Consider the following 24953-nt stretch of genomic DNA (forward strand, 5'->3'; position numbering starts at 1 on the left):
TTTCAGGGTTAAAAGTTCAGGTTTTCAGTTGGCTTAACTGTCCCCTGCTGTCAAGGCCACCTGCAGACTTTTAAAGTACCACTTTATGGCCTGTTCCACTACCACAGAAATGGCCCGCCTACCACCACATAATCAAAGACAACTGATGTATAGCAATGATTCACTTCCCTGGTGGCTCAGTGGTAAAGAATCTGCCTGCCAATACAGGAGACGCCTGTTTGATCCCTGGGTTGGGAAGATTCCCTAGAGAAGGAAATGGAAATTCACTCCAGTATTCTTGCCTGGGAAATCCCATGGACAGAAAAGCCTGGTGGGCTATATCCATGGGGTCACGAAAGAGTCAGACACGACTTAGCGACTAAATAACAACAAATATTCATCCAACGTTCCAAGACAGAGTACAATAAATAAGTCAGAGGTACAAGACCCACCCTGGTCTAGGCCTGCTGACCTCCCCAGCACTGTATGTGTGTGTTAGTCGCTCAGTCGTGTCCGCCTCTTTGCGGTCTCCATGGACTGTAGCCCTCCAGGCTCCCCTGTCCATGGGAGTCTCCAGGCAAGAATATTGGAGTGGAGTGGGTTGCTATTTCCTTCTTCACGGGATCTTCCCAACCCAGGGATCTAACCCGGGTCTCTCTCATTGCCTGCAGATTCTTTACCATCTGAGCCACCAGGGTAGCCCAATTAATCCTCTAGAGTTAACAGCAAAAGCGCCGCCTACTCTGCGCACTTCCCCACCCTCAGCCCGTGTTCACACTTGTCTTCCCTCTCAGCGGTCTCCGTCATGCCTTCTGTGGGTGTGATGCCAGGCAGCGGCGGGAACTACGAAGAAAACAAGAGGGTTAGGAGGATGCCGGCGGGAGGCAGGCAAAGAACTTTAATTTTGGGTACGTTGCTCAGGAGAATCTCTCCCGTGTTTTAACAGCTGAGCAGATTTCTGCGAGAAGGGTGGTACCGAGTTCTCCGAAGAAAAGCGGTCTAGACGGAGGCGCTTAGTGAGTGAATGGTTCCATCCCTTGCCAGTAAAGAGAAAGCAGAGTGTGAGAACCGTGCTAGAACGAAGAAATCGCAAGCAGTGCCAGGCTTCACCTTAACCTTGGCACCTAGGGTACAGCACCCAGGACCAACTCAGGACCTGGCACGAGATGGGGATCGGAACTGCCCAAGTGAGGGATCAGATTCTGAGGTTTGGAATCACACCGAAGACTTCCCATTCCACAACTCTGGTCGCAGACCCCGCCCTTTAGGCAGGGCTCCTGTCCGCTTAGATGCGGTCACGCCCCTACAGGTACAGCTTCCTCCTTGCTCCGCCTACACCTGTGACGCTAAACTCTCACACAAACCCAAGCCCGGATCCTAGTCCCTCTTCGCCTCCTCCAGGGCCCGCCTCCTTCCGGCCTTCGCCCCTCGCCTCATAGGCCCTCCGTTGTTGTTGTTTAGTCGCGAAGTTGTGTGCTATTCTTTGCGACTCAATGGACTGTAGCACGCCTTTCCTCTGCCTTTCACTATCTTGTCGAGTTAGCCCAAATTCACAGCTTCCTTGCCGACTGGCGCCCTAAATCGCTTCCGCCCCGCCTGCATTGTGGGAGTGGCCCCGCCCCTACGGCCAAGACTCCACCTCTCGGCGCTCCCTGTTTCCTAATTGGCTATGTCGCACTGCCTCTTCCCGCAGAGTAGCATGACCCGGAAGTGATTTCTGAAGTGCCGGCCACGTGGACTTGTGCCTTGAGTGCTAGGTTGCCACAGTCGCTGCCATGACCAAAATAAAGGCAGATCCGGACGGGCCGGAGGCTCAGGCGGACGCGTGCTGCGGGGAGCGCACTTACCATGAACTGCTGGTGAATCTGAACCCCATAGCGCAGCCTCTGGCTTCTCGCCGCCTCACGCGGAAGCTCTACAAATGCATCAAGAAAGGTGCGGTGGACGCCGAGCCGGGGCGGGAAGCGGGTGGCAGGCCGAGGCCCCCTCCGACTGATTGTTCTGTCGTTGCAGCCGTGAAGCAGAAGCAGATTCGGCGCGGGGTGAAGGAGGTTCAGAAATTTATCAACAAAGGCGAGAAAGGGTAAGAATCCCCCCTACCCTCCGCCGGATTTCGAGGATGGTATCCTGCTGCTTAACAGATAGTTGGTAAAAGTGCTCCGACTTGGGTCGTATGCAGAAGATACATTCCCTTCCGTACAGATGTCGATACCACTTACAAGAGCTCAAAGGGACACCTTGGGGAAGGTGAATTCCAGGGGAACCAAACCGTATAAGCCAACTTCCTTAGGATTGATCCCAGCTTCATTCACTTAGCGACTATTTACCGAGTGTCTACTGTTTTTCAGGCACTGTGCTATGGGGAGACAATGGCAGTAATCAAATACACACAAAAGTACAAGTTGTCATGGGTAAGCATGAAGGAGAAGTACAGGGTGTAGCGAGAATGACTTCATTATCCTACAGCTTTCCTTTTTGGCATTTTTCAGGATCTGAAAACTATTTGCATTTTTGTTCCCTGTCTCTCTCACTCAGGCCAGAAAGTAAGCTTTTTGAGAACAGAATAAAGCCTCTCACTGCTTTATTTTCAGAAGCGCCTGGTACGTTGGTGCTCAGGAGCCAAATAATGCTGGGAGGATTTGGTGCTCTATGGAGTCTGACCTAGGTGGGGTAGCTGAGGTCTGAAGATATAGGATTCGTTTGTGGCTTCCAGGTTTGGGGGGCATTCTGCCAGAAGAAAGTAGATTCCAGGGCAGGAGAGGGTAGTAGTGGATAGAAGCGCTACCTTCTCATGGGACTCTAATAAGCCATTGTAAGTTTAGTTTTTGTACTCAGTTTTGGAAGCCAATGAGTGTTAAAGTGAGGGGTGACATAATTATGTTTACATCTTTAGAAGGTTTTTCTGGCAACTTTGGAAAAGATCAGAGGTGGAAAAATAGATGGAGAAATTGAGATAGGTGGCTACTCAGGTGCAGAAGAGATGAGAGCAATTTTGATTGGGTTATTGATGGCAGAGATGGAGAGAATTAAAGTGGATGGATGAGAGGACTTTCGCATACAGAGTGAGGAGGTGTGGGCTCCAGGCAGATGGACAGAGGGCCCGTTCACTGAGACAGTGAACAGTGAGGGAGCCAGATTTGTATGAGAAGATCACGAGTCTGGTTTTAGACAAGTTTTCAAGGTAACTTTTAAACATGGAAACCCTCTCCCTAGCAGAACTATCAGATAGGCAGGTGGCTATATGGGTGTTCAGTTTGGGATAGGGTTGGGTTGGAGAGAATAGATTTGGGAGTTGTCAATATAGAGTTGGCACTTGAAGCCTTGGTTACAGATGGGGTCAGCTGAGAGAACGTACTGACAGAGCAGAAAGACCAGGCTGTGGGAATACCAGCACTGAAAGGCTTCTCTGGAATTTCTGGGCAGTCCAGCGGTTAGGACTCCATGCTTCCACTGCAAGCGGGCCAGGGTTCCATCCTTGGTTGGGGAACTAACATCCCACAAGCTGCACAGCACGGCCAAAAACAACAAAGGCTACTCAAAGGAAGTGGAGCCTGCAGAGGAGGAGAGTCTATGAGCCAAAGGAAAGCTAGGGAGTGTGGACATACTGCTTTGAACCCAAGAGCTCTTTCCTTGCAGTTTCCTCTCCCCTAGAACAGACTCTTCTGCTGTCATCAGGGCTCCTGAGGCCCTTGTCGCAGAACCCCATCACCTGGCCAGCTAGAACAGTTACAGATTCTCTGGCAAGCTTTCCTTGGTTCCCTATCTCTCTTAGGAATGAGCCTTGAAGCACTCAAGACCCTTACATGTGACTAGTTTTTCTAGCCTTCTTGTCAGCCTTATCTCCACATCCTGGATTCCAAAGCCATCCCCTGTGTATCTGGTATCTTTCTGATTCTCTCCACCTTTAATGCTTTCCCTGCCCCCAGCCCCTCTATGGGCTTCCCTGGTAGTTCAGTGGTAAAGAATCTGCCTGCCAAGGCAGGAGATGCAGGTTCAATCCCTGATCTGGGAAGATCCCCTGGAGAAGGAAATGGCACCCCACTCCAGTATTCTTGCCTGGAAAAACCCCATGGACAGAGGAGCCTGGCGGGCTATAGTCCATGGGGTCACAAAGAGTAGGACATGACTTAGTGACTGGCAGCAACAAAGCCCCTCCATGGGCTGCCTGACAGATGTCCATCATTCAGCTTTCCTCTAAAGTGTTTTTCCTGATTCCTTTCTTGATTGTCCAAGGAAAGCTGAGCTCTTACTCCTTAGCATCTCTCATACTTCATCTGTCCTGGTACAGTACCTTTTGTCACACTTGGTGGCATTTACTTGTTGCCAGGCAACAGAGATCACCTCCCCAGAGGAATGCACTCACCAAACAAATCTGAATGCATTTCTTGAGTTTGGGAGACATATATGATGGGGCTCCTTGAGGGCAGGGGCCTGTTTACCCATCTCTGTAACCCCCAAGGCCCAGCTCAGAGGCTTCCCTTATGACTGAAAAGGGAACCAGCAAGCTGGGAGTGACAGTGATTTCTCTTATTTCAGGATTATGGTTTTGGCAGGAGACACGTTACCCATTGAGGTATACTGCCATCTCCCAGTTATGTGTGAAGACCGGAATTTACCGTATGTCTATATCCCCTCTAAGACGGTAAGGAGCCCCTGAGCCCCTGATCTTGGTCAGCACAGAAGAGGGCCTGGGATCAGGTTGGTGGCAGCAGGTCATAGTGGCAAACAGCATGAGCTCTGGAGCTAAAGACAGGCCTGGATGGATTCTTGGCTCTGCTGCTTCCCAGATGAGGGAATGCAGATAAGTCACCTCTCTGTACTTCTACTTCCCTGTAAAATGGGACTGTGGGAATGAAACAGAAGGTGAACTTGAACGTGTCAGTCCTGTTAGGTGGGTGCAGTGTTCAGAAGGGATGTTCTAGGGACCTGCAGCTGTCGTTATCCTTACATAGCAGAGGCCAGGTCTGGGCTCCAAGGGGTGGGGAATAGCAGGGCCCTGGAAAGCATAGGCCCTGCTTAAGGGGACAGCCCCTACTGAGCTGGAGCCCTTTCACAATTGCCCTATGGAACTGTAGGCCCAGTGTCGCTGGACCACAGCTTGAAAGTCTGATGAGTTTAGATGGTGGCAACCAATTCAAAATGTTAACATTGGCTGACTAGCACATGTCTGTGGGCTGCATTAGGCTGGTGGACCATCAGTTTGTGACTCCTTGGTGCACAGGTTGTGTGGCCTTTGTTCCAAACAGCCTTTCTTCCTTCTCTGCAGGACCTGGGTGCAGCCGCTGGCTCTAAGCGCCCCACCTGCGTGATAATGGTCAAGCCCCACGAGGAATACCAGGAGGCCTATGACGAGTGCCTAGAGGAGGTGCAAGCCCTGCCCCCACCCATGTGAAGGAACTTAGGCACAACCTGGGCACCTGCTCCAAAAACAGTTGGCTTGGTGGCGGGCCAGTTGGCTGCCCTCCTGCTGCCCACATTCAGACATCTCCGTGGTCCCGAGGCACGTATTCTTCCTAAGCAGCTCCAACAGCTACTTCACAACAGCAAAGCCAGCATCGTCTCCGGCAGTGCTGTTTCCTGTTGAGCTTCAGTGAAGATAGTTTCAAGAATGTGATGTGGGGGAAGTAAATCCTAAAACTAAAATGTGGTGAGTCTGCGGGTGTTTTTTTTTTTTAAGCAGCAACTACTGGTGGGGCCAAGTTGTTGGTGGGGAGGAAAGAGCAGAAGTAACCTTTCTCACCAGAAGACCCCAGGACTTCAATAATGCTCGGTGTGAATGCTTGGCCACCAGGGTCAGTGCTGGACTCAAGCTGAGAACAGACCCTGCTCCCACCCTGAGCTTTCCACTCTACTTCTAGAGTAGCTGGGAGCTGCAGGGCAAGCCAGCTGAGCCCAGAACCCACTTCATAGAGCCTATGGTTCCTATGTTGGGGACACCCCCGTTCCTCTTTTCTTTTTCCCCCCCGAGAGCCTTAAATGCCTCTGGGAAGCTGACGGATGCAATTTACCTCCCCACACAGTAAATTTTAAGTAGGTATTTGAAGCTAATGCACAATCCCAGGCCATCTCTCCTGCTTTGCCATTATGGCCCCAGTAACCTCATCTCTTCACACATTTTAGACTTACAGTGCCTTCCTGCTCTGAGAGGCCCAGTGCAGACTCAGTACACACAGCAGCCAAGCTTCAGGCACCCTGCAATAAACTGGAAGGACCTTGGGCTTGAGGGTTGGAACCGGTTTAAACTCCAAGCTCTCTTCTTGATAAGCTGTGAGCCCTTCTGGGCAAGTAATTTCATCTTTCTATATCCCTTCACACTCGTTTCTAATGAGGAAGTAATACAATTATGTATATGTAAAAGCGTCTTGCCCAGGGTTTGCCATCTCCTAGCGTTTTCTCCCAATCACACGCAGGTTGGGTTCTTTCCAACTGCACTCTGTGGCTGCCACGCTCCCAACCGGCACGCCCTGCACCTGTGCACAGTGGGCACATGGTAATTCTTTGCCAGTGAAGCTAAAGGCAGGCAAAGTAAGGAGAAGGCCTGTGAATATATTTGCTCAAAGTTATAAAACCACGGCATTTAGTTCTATCCTGGACTACAGTGGGCAGCTGACACATAGAGCTGTGAGGCTGTACAATGGGAGGAGTGGACACAAGCCTTGGTGTAGCAGGAAGAGATCTGGCTGAGGGCGGGGATGGAAGACATCTGCTGTGCCCACCAAGTCCTTTGCTATTCTGTCAGTTGCCACTTAGTCAACAGCAAATATAAAGAGCAGGAAGCAGAGCAGGAGTACAAGACGCCAGTTTCCCTGCCGTTCATCAAGAAGCCAGCTGCCTGCTGTAGGCTGTCTCATCTCCCTCCTTGGCCTCTGCTAGAGGGCCGGCCCTGCTTGTGGTGGCACTCCTCAGCCAGTTGCTCTGAAATGAACCACAGTTCACGGAAGCCAACTACCCCCACCGAGACAGACCAAGGCTTGTGGGTGAAAGACCTCTTGCAACAAAGTTCCTCCCCAGCAGGAATCAGAATATGATGCGTTTCCCATCTGCTGGGTTCTGCTCCATGGGACAGTAGGGACACTTCAGCCTACAAAGGGAGAAGAACCAAGAATGTCTCAGGTGGCCAGCCAGCAGAAGAATCAACCTAAGGTGGGAGAGAACCCCAGGAACTTACTTTCCTCCATTAATGAGCTTGTTGAGTGCATCTCGGGAGATGACATGGCCACAGATGAGCTTGATGGGAGGGTTGGAATCTGACGTCTGCTGGCGGAGGATGGGGCACGCGAACACAGAGTGGTACCAGCACTTCATGCCGAGTTCAATCTCAATCTGGGGAGGCCAACAGTGGGGTGAGTCCCCCTTCCTGTGGTGCTGTCCTCCCCAGTGCTTCAGGCCGTGCCTCCCCCCCACGCTGGGCCTCACCGGTAGCTCGTCCTTGTGACTCCAGACCCCAGAGCACTGCCTCTGCTCCATCACAGCTTTGATATTCATCAGCACAGGCAGTGCCACACAGCCAGAGGCAAAGCTGCAGAACAGAGAGCAGGGGCTGGAGGGACCAGCCTGACCAAGAGCCCAGCAGACAGACAAAAGGCACTGCACGCTGTCAGTACATGACTCAGCACAGGGTTTCAAAGTGGCACTTGATCAAACCAGTCCTTAAAAATCTCTCAGGTCATGCAGAAAGCCACATACGTGGTTCTGTGTCTTAACTCTAGAAAGTCATTCTAATGCACCCCAAAATTTGGACAAAAGGAATATCCAGGGGCCAGATACCTGTTCATCCACGGATACATCCTCAGTGTGACAGGGACATTAATGTTCGGAAGGGCCTCATCCTGCCTGTGTACCCCATTCTGTCATCACAGTGCACGTCTATAACTGGTTATCAACCAGGGCACTTAGAAATGGGAAAAAGTAGATTCAGTTTTCACTAGGATTGGGGTGGGGATGGGGAACCGACTGACTGGAGCCTGGGGTGCCAAACCCCTGCAATACGCAGAGCAGGTGTGCAAACAGAACCGGCCTAAGGTGCCCATGTTCGTGCTGGGGAAGAATGTTCTGTAACCAGAGTCCATGGGAAGAAACTGGAGGATGGAGCCTATCACGACTGGGCAGACAAATGCGCCCCCTGCGGTTCCACGGCCAGCCTAAATAAAATACACCACTGTATGTACATACACCACACATGTGTATGTGGTGGGGTCAGGTCCAGGTGACCTTCATCCCCTATGAGGCCTTAGGAGCCTCTGTTTCTTCCTGTAAAATGAGGGTAACAGCACCTGTAACTCTTGGGTTGGTTTGAAGCCATGAGAATATTACTGTAAAGGAGCCATCAAAGCGAACGCTCTCAGCACCTGTGACTCAGCTACTCAGTCTCCCTGAGGGAAGTGGTGTTTGAGACACGAGGTGGCCAGAAGGCTTGGCCGTCAGAGGGTCCTGTGATTACCCAGAGGTGAGGTGCAGGAAGCACAGACTTCATTCAAGAGACCTTACAAAATGGGAACCCTGACTCTGCCACTGACCTTGTGGTGACCCCAGGCCACAACTCTAAATCTGTTCTCCAGCTGTAGTGTGTGTTAAGTCACTTCAGCCATGTCCGACTCTTTGTGACCCCATGGACTGTAGCCCACCAGTCTCCTTTATCCATGAGAATCTCCAGGCAAGAATACTGGAGTGGGTTGCCATTTCCTCCTCCAAGGCATCTTGCCTACCCGGGGATTGAACCCACGTCCCTTATGTTTCCTGCATAGCAGGCAGGTTTTTACCACAAGCACCACCTGGGAGGGGTACTAGAAAGAAAGGTAATTCCTACCTGGAAGAGTGACTGAGCAGCCAGTTTAGGTCTGTGAAGGCACCAAACACCACCCCTGGACAGGGCAGGGCCTTGACAAGTTGGGTTTCCCTCAGCCCGCCCACTTGTACTGCCCCCTCAGGGCTGACTATACCTGACACTGAGGGGTGACTCCACAGAAAGGCCCAACAGGGAACAAGCATCACGTGTAAAGGTCTCACAGATCTCGGCCCAATGGCTGTTGTCCAGGAGATGGCAGTAGGGTGACTTCTCCAAACCCAGCTGCAGGTACACCAGACTGCCCATCATCACCTGGATCTCTACAAGGCAAAAGGGAATCAGGGTGCAAGGAGGCAGCTTTTCTCCAGGCTCTGCCTCCAGCCCTCGGGTGGCAGGGCTGCAGAGACAGTATGGGGAGCAGGCTGTGCCCCATGGCTCCCAGGCCCATGACCTGGCCAATCGAGGATTAAAATGCCCTCTGGCAAGGCCAGTTTTCCCTAAAACCCAGTGAGGAAGTAAGGTTTCAGGGCTGTTTCTGTGGCAAGCATGACCGTACAACGTGACGTAGGGAGGGGTTTCAGTTTCTTCCCCACCCTTCCAGCTGCGTCCAAGGAGCGGGTCTCAGGCTCGTGTCCCTCTGCTCCAGTACTAGCTAATCTTTTTTTGGGGGGGGAGCGGTGGGGGGGCATGCGGTATAGCAGGTGCGGCCGAGCAGCATAAGGGAATGCATGTTGCAGGGGCCACCCCAGCACCTGGGCACGTACCACGCTGGTGCACGTGAGCAAAGGGCTGGAAGTGCCGGGCGTAGCTGAGGGCCTCCAGCTGCTTCTCAGGGCCACCTGCCAGGAGACGGATGAACTGCAGTCGGTGCAGCTTGAACTCCAGGGAGCTATTGAGCTCCAGCAGGCGCTGCCTGTGGGAGACAGCCCACCTGGGGAGAAAGAGGCCAGCTGAGTGGGAGCTAGTAAGGCAAGAGAAGGGGGCTTGGCAGGGCCTCCAAAATCTTCTGTGAGGCCCGTGAGACAGGACTGGAGGTGTGTCAAGTATGCTGGGTGACGCGAAGAGCAGACAAGCCCTGTCCCCTGTGGGACCACCCAAAGGCCAACGTACTCCAATGCTGGCCCCAGGTCTTGTTCATGCAGAGCTTCCAGGATACGATTCAACTCCAGGAAAGGCTGCTTGAAATCCAAGTCCACATTCAGTGTTGATTCCTAGAGGGAGAGAGAGCGATCTACCACTGGAGGACTGTGCTTCCAAACTTCTCTGCTCCACACCTAGTAAAACCTCATCCACCAAAGACAAGCCAGAGAGGGGCCATGGTCTCTTGCCAGTCCCTTGGACTCCTCTTTTTCCCAGTTCAAGTTCTGGGAGGCTGAGTGCTACATGCTGGCCTCCCAGAGGACAGACTGCAAACCCCACCCCATCTGCTGTGGTACTGGAGACCCACACTGAGTAGCACGGAGAGAAAATCACTCTTTTTCAATCCCCCTAATTACATTAAGGGAAAGCATCCTTTACTTTCACTGCCAGGGTGTCGTTTAACACCTAACAAGTACAACTTTGTCATTTTACTAGTCTTCCCTTTTAAGAAAAGGATTATCAGGCACTGAGAACTCTGGCGGACACCCAAATCCAGCTAGAAATTCATAATTTCACTTTGTATTGTATATATTTTGTAGCTATTTTCCATTTATGGCAGGGACACTGATTTCTAAAATAAATTTAAGAAGTAACAAAAGCAAAACAAACAAGTAGGACTACATCAAACTAAATTTAAAGCTTCTGAAACAGTAAAGGAAACCATCAACAAAATGAAAAGGCAACCTACAGGATAGGAAAAAATATCTGCAGATCGTGTTACCTAAGGGACTAATATCCAAAATATATAAAAACTCAATAGCAAAAGAAAAAATTCTTATAAAAAATGGAGACAATATCTGAAGAGACATTTTTTCAAAGAAGACATCAAAATGGCCAGCAGGCGCATGAAAAGATGCTCTACCTCATTAATCATCAGGGCAATGCAAATCAACACCACAGTGAGCCATCACCTCACTCCTGTCAGAATGGTTGTTATCGAAAAGACAAGAAATAAGTGCTGGCAAGCATGTGGAGAAAGGGGAACCCTCATGCATCTTTGGTGGGAACATAAACTGGTGCAGCCACTATGGATAACAGTATGGAAGTTTCTCAGAAAATTAAAATATAGCTACCATATGATCTAGCAATCCCACTTCTGGGTATTTTCCCAAAGAAAATGAAAGCACTAACTTGAAAAGATATCTGCACCACCGCCCCATATTCACGGCAGGATTATTTACAGTAGCCAAGCTAAGGAAGCAACCTAGGTGTCCATTTATGGATGAATAGATAAAGAAAATGTGGTGTGTGTGTGTATATATATATATATATATATATATATATATATAAAATAAATACATAGTCGCTCAGTCATGTCTGACTCTGCAACCCAATCAACTGTATCCCACTGTCCTTGTGTCCATGGCTCCTTTGTCCATGGAATTCTCCAGAAGAGAATACTGGAGTGAAGAGCCATTCCCTTCACAGGCATCAAACCTGGGTCTCCTGCATTGCAGGCAGATTCTTTACCATCTAAATATATATATGTATATATATAATGAAATATTGCTTCCCAGATGGCACCGGTGGTAAAGAACCCGCCTGCCAACGCAGGAGACGTAAGACACTTGGGTTCAATCCCTGGGTCAGAAAATCCCCTAGAGTAAGAAATGGCAACCCACTCCAGTATTCTTGCCTGGAAAATCCCATGCACAGAGAAGCCTGGTGGGCTACAGTCCATGGGGCTGCAAAGAGTCAGACATGACTGGGCGACTGAGCATGCACGCATTCAGCCATTAAAAAAAGTGGGGAAATCCTGTCATTTGTGATAACATGGATGGGAGCATTATGCTAAATGAAATGTGCCAGACAAAGACAGCTACTGTATGATCTCACTTACATGTGGAATCTAAAAAGTTTTTGAGAAAACCAAGCTCATAAATACAAAGAACAGATTGGTGCTTAAAAGAAGTGGAGGGTAGGGGGTGGGAGCAATGGATGAACTATTTTTGTTGTTTTTCGTTTTAATAAAATAGAGATGAACTCATTTAAGGAAACAAGGTAAAGGCACACAGTCTTGACGGAAACCTTGGACTCCCCATGTGCAGTCCAGAGGGGAGGATGCCCTGCCAGGCCAACTGTCTGCTGGAGACAGGTCTCTGGGAACAGGTGTTCCCCTGACACCCATGTCTGAGTCATGTACATAAACTGACCTGTCTGGATATAAAAATAATAATAATAATGGGGTCCTAATGTAAAGAACACTACCAAGCAGAAAGCAGAACAGGCAGGTGCCAGCACCTCCCCGGTGAGCCCGTTACCTGACACAGCTCCTCAGCGACACTGAGCATGCCCTGCTGATACAAGTGCTCCAAGATGGCCATCTGCAGGGTCTGCTGCTGCTTCTCCCGCGAGTCCCACACTGCGTCGGAGACCACACCGCAAATCTCGGAGTCAAAGTTCTGACAAGGACGAGAGACGGCGCCCTGTGACTCAGGCCTGCACTTCTCACCCTGGCCACAGGTATTCCCGCCTCCAGTCTGGAGCTGCCCACATGCTCACCCTGTCAATGGCTTTGCCCACTCGGGAAACACTGCTGTGAATGTCCTTGTGGTCCGAAGCCAGTTTCTGCACGGTGTCTTTTATCTTCCGGCAGCACTGTGACATAACCAGGGAGAGGGGAGCTGAGAGAGGGGTTCCCTGGACGGCTGCAGAGAAACAACGGTAATGAGTCAGGACTCGGACACAGAGGAGCAGGCCTTGTCCCGGCCTCCCTATTCTAAATGCCAGCATGGAGGCCTGGGAAGCAGCCCTAAACTCCAGAGTGAAAGACTCAGCCTCTCTTCTGGGTCCCGCCACTCTTTAACTGTATGACTTGGAATTAGCCAAGTGGGACAAGCCAGTTCATTGCCTGGAGTCTTCATTTCCTCATCTATAAAACAGGCGATAGCACTGGCCTTGGAGGCTGCTGTGAAATGAAGATGCTCTGGCACTTAGTGTGGGTTAAGTACTTGGTTTTAGCTCATTTAATCCTCACTACCATTATGTGCACCGGCACTGTTAGTAGCCTACACTCCAGCCGAGGAAGCTGAGGCAGTAACTTGCCAGAGCTCACAGCAGTGACAGATCTGAAGCCCTGGCTCCTCACCACCACACCAAAGGTTCCTTAACATCTCGAGGGAGACACTGTGTGGGAAGGCTTTGAATCATAAAGTATTATCCCCACATTAATGCCTCTAACCCAGAGGACACCAGGCAGGCCAGGGTCCATCAGGGAAGCACAAGGACATTTCTGTCTCACAATACAGTGCTTTTCACCCCCGTGGCTGGGTGAACCACATGCACTACCAAAAGCGTGTGGGGCTTGGAATAGAGAAGAGCAGACAACTCCCTTCTTCCAGCCAGCATCTCTGCCCCTTCTTTAGATGGTAGCATCTGGGTTCAGGGAGGAAAATATGACCCAGGGAAGATAACATGACCCATGAGGACCAGGGAGTGTCTCAGCTCTGAGATCAGAAGCCCTGGAAGAGAAATGCGTTCTGCCAGCTTGCTAAACAAACAAAATGTATACTCCTGGAATTGCTGGAGCACCACAGCCACCTCCAGAGAGGAGGTGCTCTGAAAATGAAGTCAGTGTAGATTGAAGGCATCACATGAGCACCCAGATCCAACTGGGCTGGACCTTTCAGTTACCTGAGACTATAAATCCAGCAGCCCAACCCCCCACTTTGTGTTTGTTTAAGCTGGTCTGAGCTAGGTTTCTGTCACATTTAACTGAATGAGTCCTGACAAATACAAACAGAAGGTGGTGGCTGGGCCTCCTCCTACTAGGATGGCTATAACAACAACAACAAAAAAAACATAAAAGCAAGCGAGGGTGAGGATGGGGGAAAATTGGAACTCTCATACATTGTTGGTGGGAATACAAAAAGTTGCAGTTACTTTAGAAAACAGTGTGCCAGCTCTTCAAAAAGTTGAACAGAGAGTTACCACATGACCCAGCACATAAAAAAGAACAAAGCAATGATTCATGGCACAATAGGGATGAGCCCTGAAAACACACGAAGTCAAAGAGTATAAAAGGCCATATATTACATGATTCCATTTACATGAAGTATCCAGAGCAGTCCACAGAAAGTAGGTTAGTGGTTGCCAGGGGCTGGAGGAGAAGCAGAAATGGAGTTATAAGGTCGGAAGTTAGACATGAGCAACCAGGGGAGGCCTGGCTGAAAGGGATGCAAGCTGATCTCTAAACTCCATCCCAGATACACCCCGGAGAGCTCACAGATGTGCTACAAAAATAACCACAGAGACCTTTCCAACTCCTGCACATGCATCCCAGGCACACAGTGGATATAAACTAACCACAGGGGCTTCTCCAAGTAACCTTAGGTAGCTAGGAGCCCATTAAGGGTTCATAAATAGTCTGTCCCTCTCTATATATATATCATTATATACATATATGATTATATATATGATTATTACATGGATATATATGTGTATGTATATAAGATTATTAGAGTGAATTATGGGAAGACATAAACAACAGAGCCTGCTTTTATATAACTTGCAACTGTCAATCAGCCTTGAGCATATGCTGAAGGAGCTTCCCAACCCAGGGATCAAACCCAGGTCTCCCTCATTGCAGGCAGATTCTTTACCAGCTGAGCCACAAGGGAAGCCCAAGAATACTGGAGTGGGTAGCCTATCCCTTCTCCAGTGGATCTTCCTGACCCAGGAATTGAACCAGGGTCTGCTGCATCACAGGCGGATTCTTTACCAACTGAGCTATCAGGGAAGCCCAATATATATATATTATAACATGTATATATATATGTATATAAAACAGACTGAATTATGGGAAGTCGTAAACACCAGGGCCTGCTGTTACAGAACTTGCAGTTGTCAATCGGCCTTGAGCATACGCCCATTTGCATTCCCTTTCATTGATTATTGGTGGGTATAAGCCCTATTCTGCACAGGGCATAACCAATAGGAAGTGACAGGAAGTATAAAAAGGGGGAAGCCAAGAGGCAAGGGGAGGACAATTCCTTTGGGGTCGGCCTGCTCCCATGTCTTGTGAGTGTCTTATAAAAGATCTATCTGCTTGAGCTGAACTGAGCTCTTAACTTGTTTGTTGTTTTAAACCCTTTAGTTCATTGTTCCAAATTTTTATTGTGACAGACAAGAACTGAGGAAGCGAGATAAACCAACCTGACAGAGTTATTATTAATGGGTGGGGGATTCTTTTGAGAGAGATGAAAATGTTCTATAATTAGTAGTAATGAATGTACAATTCTGGAAATATACTAAAATCCACTAAATTGTATACTTTAAATGGGTAAATTTTAATGTGAGTTATAGCTCAATCCAAAAAAAAATGACATAGGAAATAGGGGTTACCTCTGGTCAAATCTTAGACAACTTGATAGTAATGGATTGTAACCCATTGAATAAAATAAGAATTTATGAGCATGGACTTAAGTAAGGAAGATAGGCAAGCTTCTTTCTTATGTTAAATTCCTACCAACAAGTGTATAGGAAATGATAGAGCAGGAAAAACCACCTGTGTTGAAACTAACTCTGTAGTGATTTGTTCAGGCAAGAATTGTCAAGGGATGAGAAAACCAATGAGGCAGAATGTGAAGACGCACAGCAAATGTATATAGTCTCAAAGTATCTCCCCAGAAATTACTTATTAACTCTAAAGAAAGAAATATTAACATTATTAGGGTATAGGAACCTGGCAGACACCATCTTAACCAAGTGATCAAAGTTAACATCACCCATAATGGAACAAGCTGATACCTTGTACCTCCTGATGTGATGCACTGAGAAACACATCAGTTCTGAAGTAATCCTGCCCAAAATGCAAAAAAAAAAAAAAAAAGATGAGGAAAGAGCAAACAAATTCAAATCAAGAGACATTCTGCAAAATCACTGACCTTAATGTTCCCAAAATGTCAATGTCCTGAAAGACAAAAGCACGTGGTAGAAATGTCCCAGACTAAAAAAAACTAAAGATCAGACACAAGAAACTATGTGCAGTGCTTGATCTTAGATCAGAGCCTGGACCGGGAAATAAAATGCTTTATGAAAATTACTGGGTAATGGCAAACTGAAATATGAGCTATATTCATTAGCTGCTGCTGCTGCTGCTAAGTCGCGTCAGTCGTGTCCGACTCTGTGTGACCCCACAGACAGAAGCCCACCAGGCCCCTCTGTCCCTGGGATTCTCCAGGCAAGAGCACTGGAGTGGGTTCCGTTTCCTTCTCCAATGCATGAAAGTGAAAAGTGAAAGTGAAGAAGCTCAGTCGTGTCCAACTCTTAGCGACCCCATGGACTCTAGCCTATGAGGCTCCTCCGTCCATGGGATTTTCCAGGCAAGAGTACTGGAGTCGGGTGCCATTGCCATTCATTAGCTATATTCACTTAATTTTTTATCTTAACATTTACTTCACTCATGAAGAAGTTACTTTTTAAAAAACTACAATTTAGAGGGGATGAAGGTGAAAAAAGGAGTGAAATAACTGTGAATGTTCTACTTCAAAAACTGTCTGACATCTGCATCAGAAGACTGTCTGCATCTGTCTTTCTGCGTCTTCCTCTTCATGGGCCACAGAAAGAGTTCGATACACTTTACAAAATCCATTACCATTTCCCATATCTGCTACCATAAACCAAGAAATCCATTTATTCCAGGCTACTTATGGAGAATTAATCACATGGAAAAATTTAACACTTCTTTTTCAAAACTTGAAGTACTTTACTGTACTTGGCATTCCTATATATAATGATATGAACTCAAAGAATGAAAGCATTGGGACTTCCCTAGTAGTCCAGTGGCTAAGACTCTGAGCTCCTAATGCAGGGGGTGTGGGTTTGATCCCTGGTCCAGAAACCAGATTCCACATGCCACAACTAAAAAGGTCCTACAAGCTGAAACTAAGACCCAGTGCAACCAAATAAATAAGCTAGAAAAAAAAAAGAAAAAAACCTGAAAGCATTAATGGTATATAATTAAAATTCATGGGCTTAGTTAGATATTAAAACAGTTTTAATATTTAGAATCCTCTGTAACAAATATTGCAGAACAATAAATCAGAATATAAACACAATGTACTCTCCTTTGGATTTCTCCTCTGCTTAAGTGGTGGCATTATATAACATACAGAGTTGTTCCAAAATAATTGTACATACTTGCTGTAGCCTCAGAAACAAATAAAAAGAAATCTGAAAAAGTGAGGCCAAAAGAATTATGGGCACTATGCATAAGCACCAAAAACGCATGAACTCCTCCATTTCTAAGGATCTCTAAAACCTACCTTTCTAATTTCAAGGGAAGATTTACTCAAAAGAGAAAAATAAAAAACATGTCCCACACATTTACAGCTTTACTGATAGGGTAGAGCCATTATGTCAAATTCAGCCATCAATGTACAACCTCATTTCCCATTTAAATTTAACAAGAATATATTTTGTTTTAAATGGGACACAGTGGCAAAGTTGGAGAAGGAAATGGCAACCCACTCCAGCAACCTTGCCTGGAAAATTCCATGGACAGAGGAGCCTGGTGGGCCACAGTCCATGTTGTCGCAGAGAGTTGAGCACAACTGAGTGACTAAACAAGCGGCAAACTGCCCTGACCTGAAGACTAACCTTAAAGCTCATGCACACTCTGATTCTCTCCAATTCCTGCTCTTCATACTTCAAATATCACAAAAAGCATTAATTCCTCAAATCATGAAAGCACAGTGAACTAACTGTACAGAAAAAAATGGACATTTAAGTCATTTCATTCTTTCTTAATACTATGTAGTAGAAACAGATGTATTTATAATTTCAGCATACTTCATAAAATCATTATTCATCAAAAATAGACAAATGTTTACAAAGAACATTTAACTTGAATTTCATAATTGCTTATAAAATGACACTTGAAAGAGTGACCTAATAAAGTAAGTCTGATCAAGAGACAGTAAACTATAAAAAGTATACCACAATGTTGTTTGGGGTACACATGTATACACTGCTATATTTAAAAAGCATAACCAACAAGGACCTATGGTATAGCACATGGAACTCTGCTCAGTCCCATGTGGCAGCCTGGATGGGAGGGGAGCCCTGGGGAGAATGGATACATGCACATGTATGGGTGAGTCTCTTCAGTGCTCACAGGAAACCATCGCAACACTGTTAATCGGCTATACCCCAATACAAAATAAGAAGTTCAAAAATATATATATACCACGTTAAAAACCTCGTAGTGTTCTATAAGAAAATCAATAAAGGTAACAATCTTACTGAGGAAAAAAGTATTCAGCATTACAAATTTAAAATGCAAATTTTTATACATGAATTCAATAAAGGATATATTTAAAACTTACAATACCACATAATCATCTATTTTGTGGAAAACAATAAGAATTATGTACTTTTTAATATGTGTACGTCAAAACCAAAAGGTTAATTTTTACTTTTGCCTTTATTGGCAACTTTGGATGCATTATTAGGTTTTAGATCCCAGGGGGTATTTTTTTTACAAATCTTGAAGCTGCATCGCTGTCCAACTTGCTAGCCTTTTTCTTGCCTGTTATTTCTTTGACTCTGTTCACATATACTCTGATTCTCTCCAATTCCTGCTTTACTGAATGTTCCTTAGGACTGACTCCATGAGTTGCCAAATAAACCCCAAACATTGAATTTAATGTGTAAGCCAGAAACTGAATCCACTTTTACCTGTTCGAGTGGGTCCAACTTCTGCAACATCTCATTTCTAGAAACAGACATCTTGGTCTTCAGCATCTCATCCACAACACCAATGGAATTCTCAAAGGTTGACAAATACTCATGAATTCCTACTGGATAGTCCTCATTAGTTTCCTCACCTGCCATTACCATCAACTGGCAGACCTTCTACTCCTGCCTCCCAGAAACTAGTCAGTGGCTTGGTTAACTTCTTGATTTTAATAATTACACTGAACTTATGTAAAAGAATGCCCTTGACCTTAGGTCATACTTAGCTGTGTAATATCTGCAGCTTACTTTCTAGTGGTTTTTAAAGTAATAAGAATATGTGAGCAAACTGATAAAACAAATATGGCAACATATTAGCAGTTGGTGAATCTAAGTAAAGGGGTATATATGAGCTCTTTATACTGTTCTTAGAACTTTTCTATACATTTGAAAACATCTTAAAATGTCTTAAACATTCAAAATAGAAAAGCAAATCAAAAAATAAACGTAAATGATCTCAGATAAATTAACCATTTCTGTTGGGTTTTCTGAAATAGTTCAGAGACTTCCACTGTCCCCTGTTGAAGAGTCCTAAGGACCCATGTTATCAATGCCCTAACCACCATCCTTCCAGAACTCCGTCATCAAGTAGCCTTGGGGTCTCCTAGGCCCCTAAGGAGGCAGATGTGGGACTCTCATGAGGGGACACCCACCTGTGCTGGCCAGCTCAGCCCGCAGCTGGCCCACGTAGTGCAGCAGCTCCTCCAGGCTCTGTTCACAGTGCTGCCCATAGGTCAGGAACTTCTGCAGGACCTTGTCCACCTCTCTCTCCACACTTGCACACTGCTCCATAGCAGCCACTGTGTCAGGCCCCCACCTGGGTCAGAGGGGCAGTGAAGAGGGCTTCCAGATCCCACCCTACCATTCCCATATCATATTTCAATGTGAAATTCCCAGCCTAACATATACGTACACAGCTTCCATAACCCTCAGCCAGGGTGCCCATTGGAGGGTGAAGGGAGACATGAGGACAGGGGTTTTCTGAATCATGTTAAGAAAATTACTCCTATGTTCATTGTTTTCAACTCTTCATCAGAATCTTCATCCATCTCTCTTCCTTTTTTCGCCTGATCCCAGCATGCAGGGATCTTAGTTCCCCGATCAAACCCGTGACCCCTGTAGTGGAATCATGAAGTCTTAACCACTGTACCACCAGGGGATTCCCTTCATCTCTCTTTTAAATCAAAATGGAGAGCAGGCCTTGCGGAGCCCTCAGTAGGCAATACTATCTATACTCCATCACAGCTCCAGGCCTTGGTATACTCTCTATCACCCTTCACCTCCTCAACTACTGGAGAAAATGGCCCATCAGAGGTCATATTCTGCAGCTATCCCTAGCCTGCTCCCACCTGGCTCTCTCCACTCCCTCTTGGCATCCTTCTATTTCCGTTTTGATCACTGGGTAATGATCTGTTTGAGGGCCTGCCTCCCCCACTAGACTAGAAAATCTCTTGTTGCAACACAACTTTCCTTCTCATTATACCACTGAAAGAGAGTTGACTTGTCTTGTCCTACCTTTCTTACCACTGAGGTCCCACTGCTAAATCCCTTCAACACTGGGCCACTGCTCCCTTCCATTTCAGAGCAGCCTGTGACACTGAACACATAGACAATCCTTAAAATATTAGTGATAGAGTTGATTTCACTCCTCATCCCTCCATCTACAGGATTTAAAGTGAAAGTCACTCAGTCGTGTCCAACTCTTTGCGACCCCATGGACTGCAGCCTGCCAGGCCCCTCTGTCCATGGAATTCTCCAGGCCAGAATACTGGAGTGGGTAGCCGTTCCCTTTTCCAGGGGATCTTCCCAACCCAGGGATTGAATCCAGGTCTCCCACATTGCAGGCAGATTCTTTACTGTCTGAGCCACCAGGGAAGCCCTCCCCGCCAAAAAAGTGAGAGGGTTCTGTCAAATGCACCTCTCAAATGATCAAATCTAGTCAGTTGTTCTCTCTCTCAAAGAAGGGTACAGAGTAACACCACAAAGAGAGTTCTGTGTCCAAAGTGACCATTGGGATTCTCCCAGTTTTACCAGACTCTCTTCCCATTCCCAGCAGCACTGTTAGTTCTGGCCCCATCATCTCAGCCCAACCTGCAGCCAGTGTCTCCTTATCAAACAGGTGATGAGTGATGGAGAAATGGTACGCAGGGCCTTAAGATGTATTCATGTCCTCCCTCCTTATGGCTGACACTATCACACTAGCATTTGTTCATCACCGTGTCTAGAAAACAGGCCCCCCTTTTCATGCTCCCTGAAGAAATACCCTATAACTGGATATGAACCATTACAAGCAAAATATAACAGGGATACCTGTTGGAAATAATATACTATAATTATTACTATTAATAGTTAATATTTCATAGGGGCTTATTATGTGATAGGAACTACTCTAATGACTTGGCATTAATTAACTAATTTACTAAATTCTTAAAACTGCACTATGAGGCACGTACACTGAGACCCACTTTACAGAACACAAAATGAAATTCATATTAAACTGCTCAAGGTCACATAGCTGCAAAGTAGAGGATCTCGAACTAAAGCTGGGCAGTCTGGCTCCAGAGCTCCTCTCTGAAGCAGTCTGCATCACAGTCTTCTCTGGACCAGCTTAACAGGCCACCATCTCACCAGGAAAGGAACACAGCCAATATTTGTAGTTGGAATGAGTACACAGCAATGATTCATGATGACAAGCAACAGGAAAGTAACCTCACAGCCTATGAGATGATCAACTAGGAAAGATGGCAGTACAAAAGAGTATTTGCCAAAAGGGTCTAGGAACCAGAATCACAATTTACCAAAAATAAACACAGCTCAAGAAAGGTTAGGACCTCACCAACATCAAAGAGTATGACCCTGTCAGACATCAACTAATACCAGGATTATTAAAGGGAAGCCCACATCAGCAACTTGAAACTGAATTTAAAAGCTGAGGAAGGAGATGAATTTTTATCCCAGTGCTGCTTGAGCTTGAGACAACTCAGGAGCCTAGAGGAAGTTGTAAGTCAAGGAAGCAAAATCTGGGAGATGCATCTGTGGAACCTGGGGTAGTACTGAGAAACCACAGCAACATCAGTAAGATGCCAAAACATGGTACTGAAGGGAAAAAAAAAAACAAAACAAAATTAAATCCAGGTAGAATACCATTTATGCACTTTTAAAATATAGGTATACAACCAAGGACACATGCAAATAAAAGGATATGTACCAAACACATAAGAGAATGGCTTTCTGCAGTCAGGGCGGAGATGAAGGGAATGGAGGGAGGAATAGGGATAAAAGGGAAATACGTAAATGAATGCCAAGGAGAAAAATGGCCTGTGTGAACCAGTTAAATGTACCATGAACTGACAAGTGTGATTACCTCAATAAAATTTTTTTAAATGAATGAGATGGGAAAATATAACTGCCTGGAGGTATTCCATCTGAAAAGCCCAAGAGGCCAATTCAGTGTGTCCAGGGTAAGCCACTCTTAGTCACATTTGGGCATCTTCACCAGGCACAAGGATGGATGAGTGGGAGTCTGTCTTCAGGATTAATCCAGGGAATTTCACTTCCATTGTCCTAAGCCCTCCTCCCCAAGGTCTCACATGGACAGAAATTATCTACCAGGGTGATCACCCCAAAACAACACATCAGATCCTGTCACCCGTTTACTCCTCACTGCCATGGTTTGACACAGAAGCCCTCTGCCATTGTACATTCACTCACTTCCTTTGCATGAGCTTTTCCTACGTCCAGATGCCACTCTTCCTATGTCTAGAGTGTTCTCTGCAAGAACACAAGATGACATTTAATCATCAGCTCCCCCATGAAGCCCTCAGTGAAATCTCCCTACCTCCTCCCCTGCTTCACAAACCAAACCTCTATCAAGGGTGCCCCATACCACAGACATCCGAGTTCTCAGCACTTCAGCACAGTAACTGCCCATTCACATGTCTGTCTCCCCACACTAGACTGTGAGCTGCTCAGGGCTGGAGTCCAGTCTCATCTTCTCTCCCCAGGCCTATGGCCTGGTCCACAGTGGGTACATGTACTTCCTAATTAGGGGACCGGAACTCACACTTGTCCTGGTTGGGCAGGAGGAGACATGAGTGAAATAATGAAATCCCCACCAAGGTGTGTGCACAGGGGTCTTGTCCTCAGTCTTCAGTATCCTAACACAAGAGGGGCACCTTCTGAGGTGAGCGGGTAAGGAGAGAAGTTTGTGCAAATCACAGAAAGTCCCCTTTGCTTGACACAGAACTGAACAGCCTCCGCTGGCCCAACACTTAACCTTTTACACTCCCCACCTCTATCCATTCTTCACCTTATACATCACTCCTCTGCTTAAAAACCAATAGAGTGGACTTTCCTGGGGGTTCAGTGGATGAGAATCTGCCTGCCAATGCAGGGTTCGCTCCCTGGTCTGGGAAGATCCCACATGCTGTGGAGCAGCTACAATCCAGGTGCCCCAACTGAGCCTGTGCACCCCAATTGATGAATCCTGCATGCCTAGAGCTCAGGCTCTACAAGAGAAGCCTTTGAATGAGAAACCTGTGCACCACAAGGAAAAGTAGCCCCTGCTTGCTCCAACTAGAGGAAGCCCATGAGCAGCAACAAAGACCCAGCACAACAAAAAGATAAAGAATTAAAAAAAAAAATGACACGTACTTAAAAACCACCCTTGTTTTTATGGTCTACAAGGTTCTATGTGACTCCAAACCACCTCTCCAACCTCATCTCCTACCACTGTCCCTCTCAATGGCCATATTCCAATCACACTAGTTTTCTGTTTCTCGAACATCAGCTTATTTCCACCTCAGGGTTTTTCCCACTGCCTAGAAAACTTCTCCCAGATCCCCCGTGACGGGTTACCTCCAACTCGGCCGGGTCGCGATTGGATGGGACGTGCCGGTTCGAGCGACCTCCCCAGTAGGGGCGGCTCCTCAAATTTCTCTGAGAATGCAAGGGTCCAACTCCCTGCCCGGGCCGAGGTCTGCGGAGAAAACAAACCCGAAGGAGGACTGGAGATGGGCGCTTAGTCCCGAAGCTTGGAAGGAGATCCGGGGACTGGGAGCCTGGCGGAGCAGCAGCCCACCGCGCCACGCCCTTGAGCCGCACCTCCCAGCCGGGAGGCCAGCGGGCTCTCACCTGGTCCTGCAGCCGGGTCTCTGGTTTCCGGTGCAGCTGTCAACGGAACCGGAAGCCACGGCAGTTGCTCAGCCGCTCCGGACTCGCCCACTCACGGCTTCGCGGAGGGGTGGCCGAGTCTCCCCCTTCCGCGCACTAAGAGTGAAGTCGGCTACAGGATCCCGGCGGCGGCTAGGAAACTACACCTTAGATAATGTTTGCTGAGGCTGTGACGGGGTTCCCCTAGGGAGCCCGAGGGGAAGGGGCCCCAGCAGCCGACCCCTCCGGCTGGGCCCCGACTTTCCACGTGTGCGGGAAGGAATCGGAGCAACCCACTCGCTGGCCAGCAAGGGTACGCGGGGCGGCTCAGCAGTAAGCAGCTCTAGACCAGAAACGACTGTGCCGCCCCAGCTCCCCGCCCTCCACTCTCATTCAAAGAAAAACAATAGCACGCAATACAGTGCACGTAAGGTCCAACAGTTAGGCTTCCCCGCGATGGCGCCTGACACTGGGCAATTAAATTCAGCTGTGAGGTACTCAGCCCTGATCTGCTGGCCTCCATTGGTCGCCCTCTGTGCAGAATGGAGAAGAGACGGGGGTTGCACAACCGCCCTGAGGCGGAAGGGTAAGACGAAGGAGGAGAGAGTAGGCGGTGACCCGAAGGACTGAATTCACAACCCTCCCAGGCACCCTTGCTTTGCAAGGAAGGGGTAGAGTAGCCCCTCCCGGCCCATCCCCTCCAAAGGCTTCAGGGACTTGGAGTAGAAACATCCCGAAAAGGCCTCTTTTCCCCTGACTTCTTGCTTCCTTTCAGGGCCAGTCTCATTCTAAGGCCTTTTGCCTTCCAACCTTCCGTACCTCTTCCCCATCCCAACAGAACAGCCTTGCACAATCTTGGTTTGTTTTCTGTATAGCACTTGCACAATCCAGTCATGTTTTCTTTATAATCTTTGACTTTTTAATTGTCTTGAGCGTTTATTTGTTTATTCTGGTTTCCTGCCCCTAACTCTCCCCACCCTTCCTTTCAAGATAAAAGCTCCATTGGGCCCAGCACTTGGTACTCACCGCTGTTGTATCCCCAACACCCTGTGCTTGGAACACTGGAGGTGCTCAGAAATAGTCTAAAGTAGCCAATATCCTCTGTTTATGAATGAGGAAACCTAGGCTTCAAACCTGATGAAACTTGCAGGGAAGAGGGCTA

The 24953-nt window shown here is 47.5% G+C and overlaps 2 protein-coding genes and 1 pseudogene across 8 annotated transcripts; 1 reads left to right on the plus strand and 2 right to left on the minus strand.

Moving 5' to 3' along the window:
* NHP2 (NHP2 ribonucleoprotein) lies at positions 1640-5626 on the plus strand. The gene is made up of 4 exons (XM_005682777.1): positions 1640-1914; positions 1993-2062; positions 4516-4621; positions 5246-5626. Exons 1-4 carry the CDS (start codon positions 1755-1757, stop codon positions 5369-5371), a joined length of 462 nt encoding a protein of 153 aa, XP_005682834.1. The 5' UTR covers positions 1640-1754; the 3' UTR covers positions 5372-5626.
* On the minus strand, positions 6506-24298 carry RMND5B (required for meiotic nuclear division 5 homolog B). Of its 7 annotated transcripts, XM_013965413.2 has the most exons (12): positions 23774-24297; positions 23498-23618; positions 19294-19457; positions 15653-15704; positions 12407-12552; positions 12166-12306; positions 9875-9975; positions 9529-9695; positions 8919-9084; positions 7396-7498; positions 7148-7302; positions 6506-7060 (listed from the first exon to the last, which is right to left on the minus strand). In XM_013965413.2, exons 3-12 carry the CDS (start codon positions 19369-19371, stop codon positions 6997-6999), a joined length of 1173 nt encoding a protein of 390 aa, XP_013820867.1. In that variant the 5' UTR covers positions 19372-19457; positions 23498-23618; positions 23774-24297; the 3' UTR covers positions 6506-6996. The 7 variants fall into 7 exon arrangements, with proteins under 7 accessions (XP_013820867.1, XP_005682830.1, XP_013820868.1 ...); XM_005682773.3 differs by lacking the exon at positions 15653-15704 and having other exon boundaries at positions 23774-24298; XM_013965414.2 differs by lacking the exon at positions 15653-15704 and having other exon boundaries at positions 12407-12502; positions 23774-24295.
* On the minus strand, positions 17915-19286 carry LOC102190124 (annotated as a pseudogene).

The sequence above is a fragment of the Capra hircus genome, chromosome 7 (genome assembly GCF_001704415.2).
Source record: "Capra hircus breed San Clemente chromosome 7, ASM170441v1, whole genome shotgun sequence".
NCBI classification, from domain to species: Eukaryota; Metazoa; Chordata; class Mammalia; order Artiodactyla; family Bovidae; genus Capra; species Capra hircus.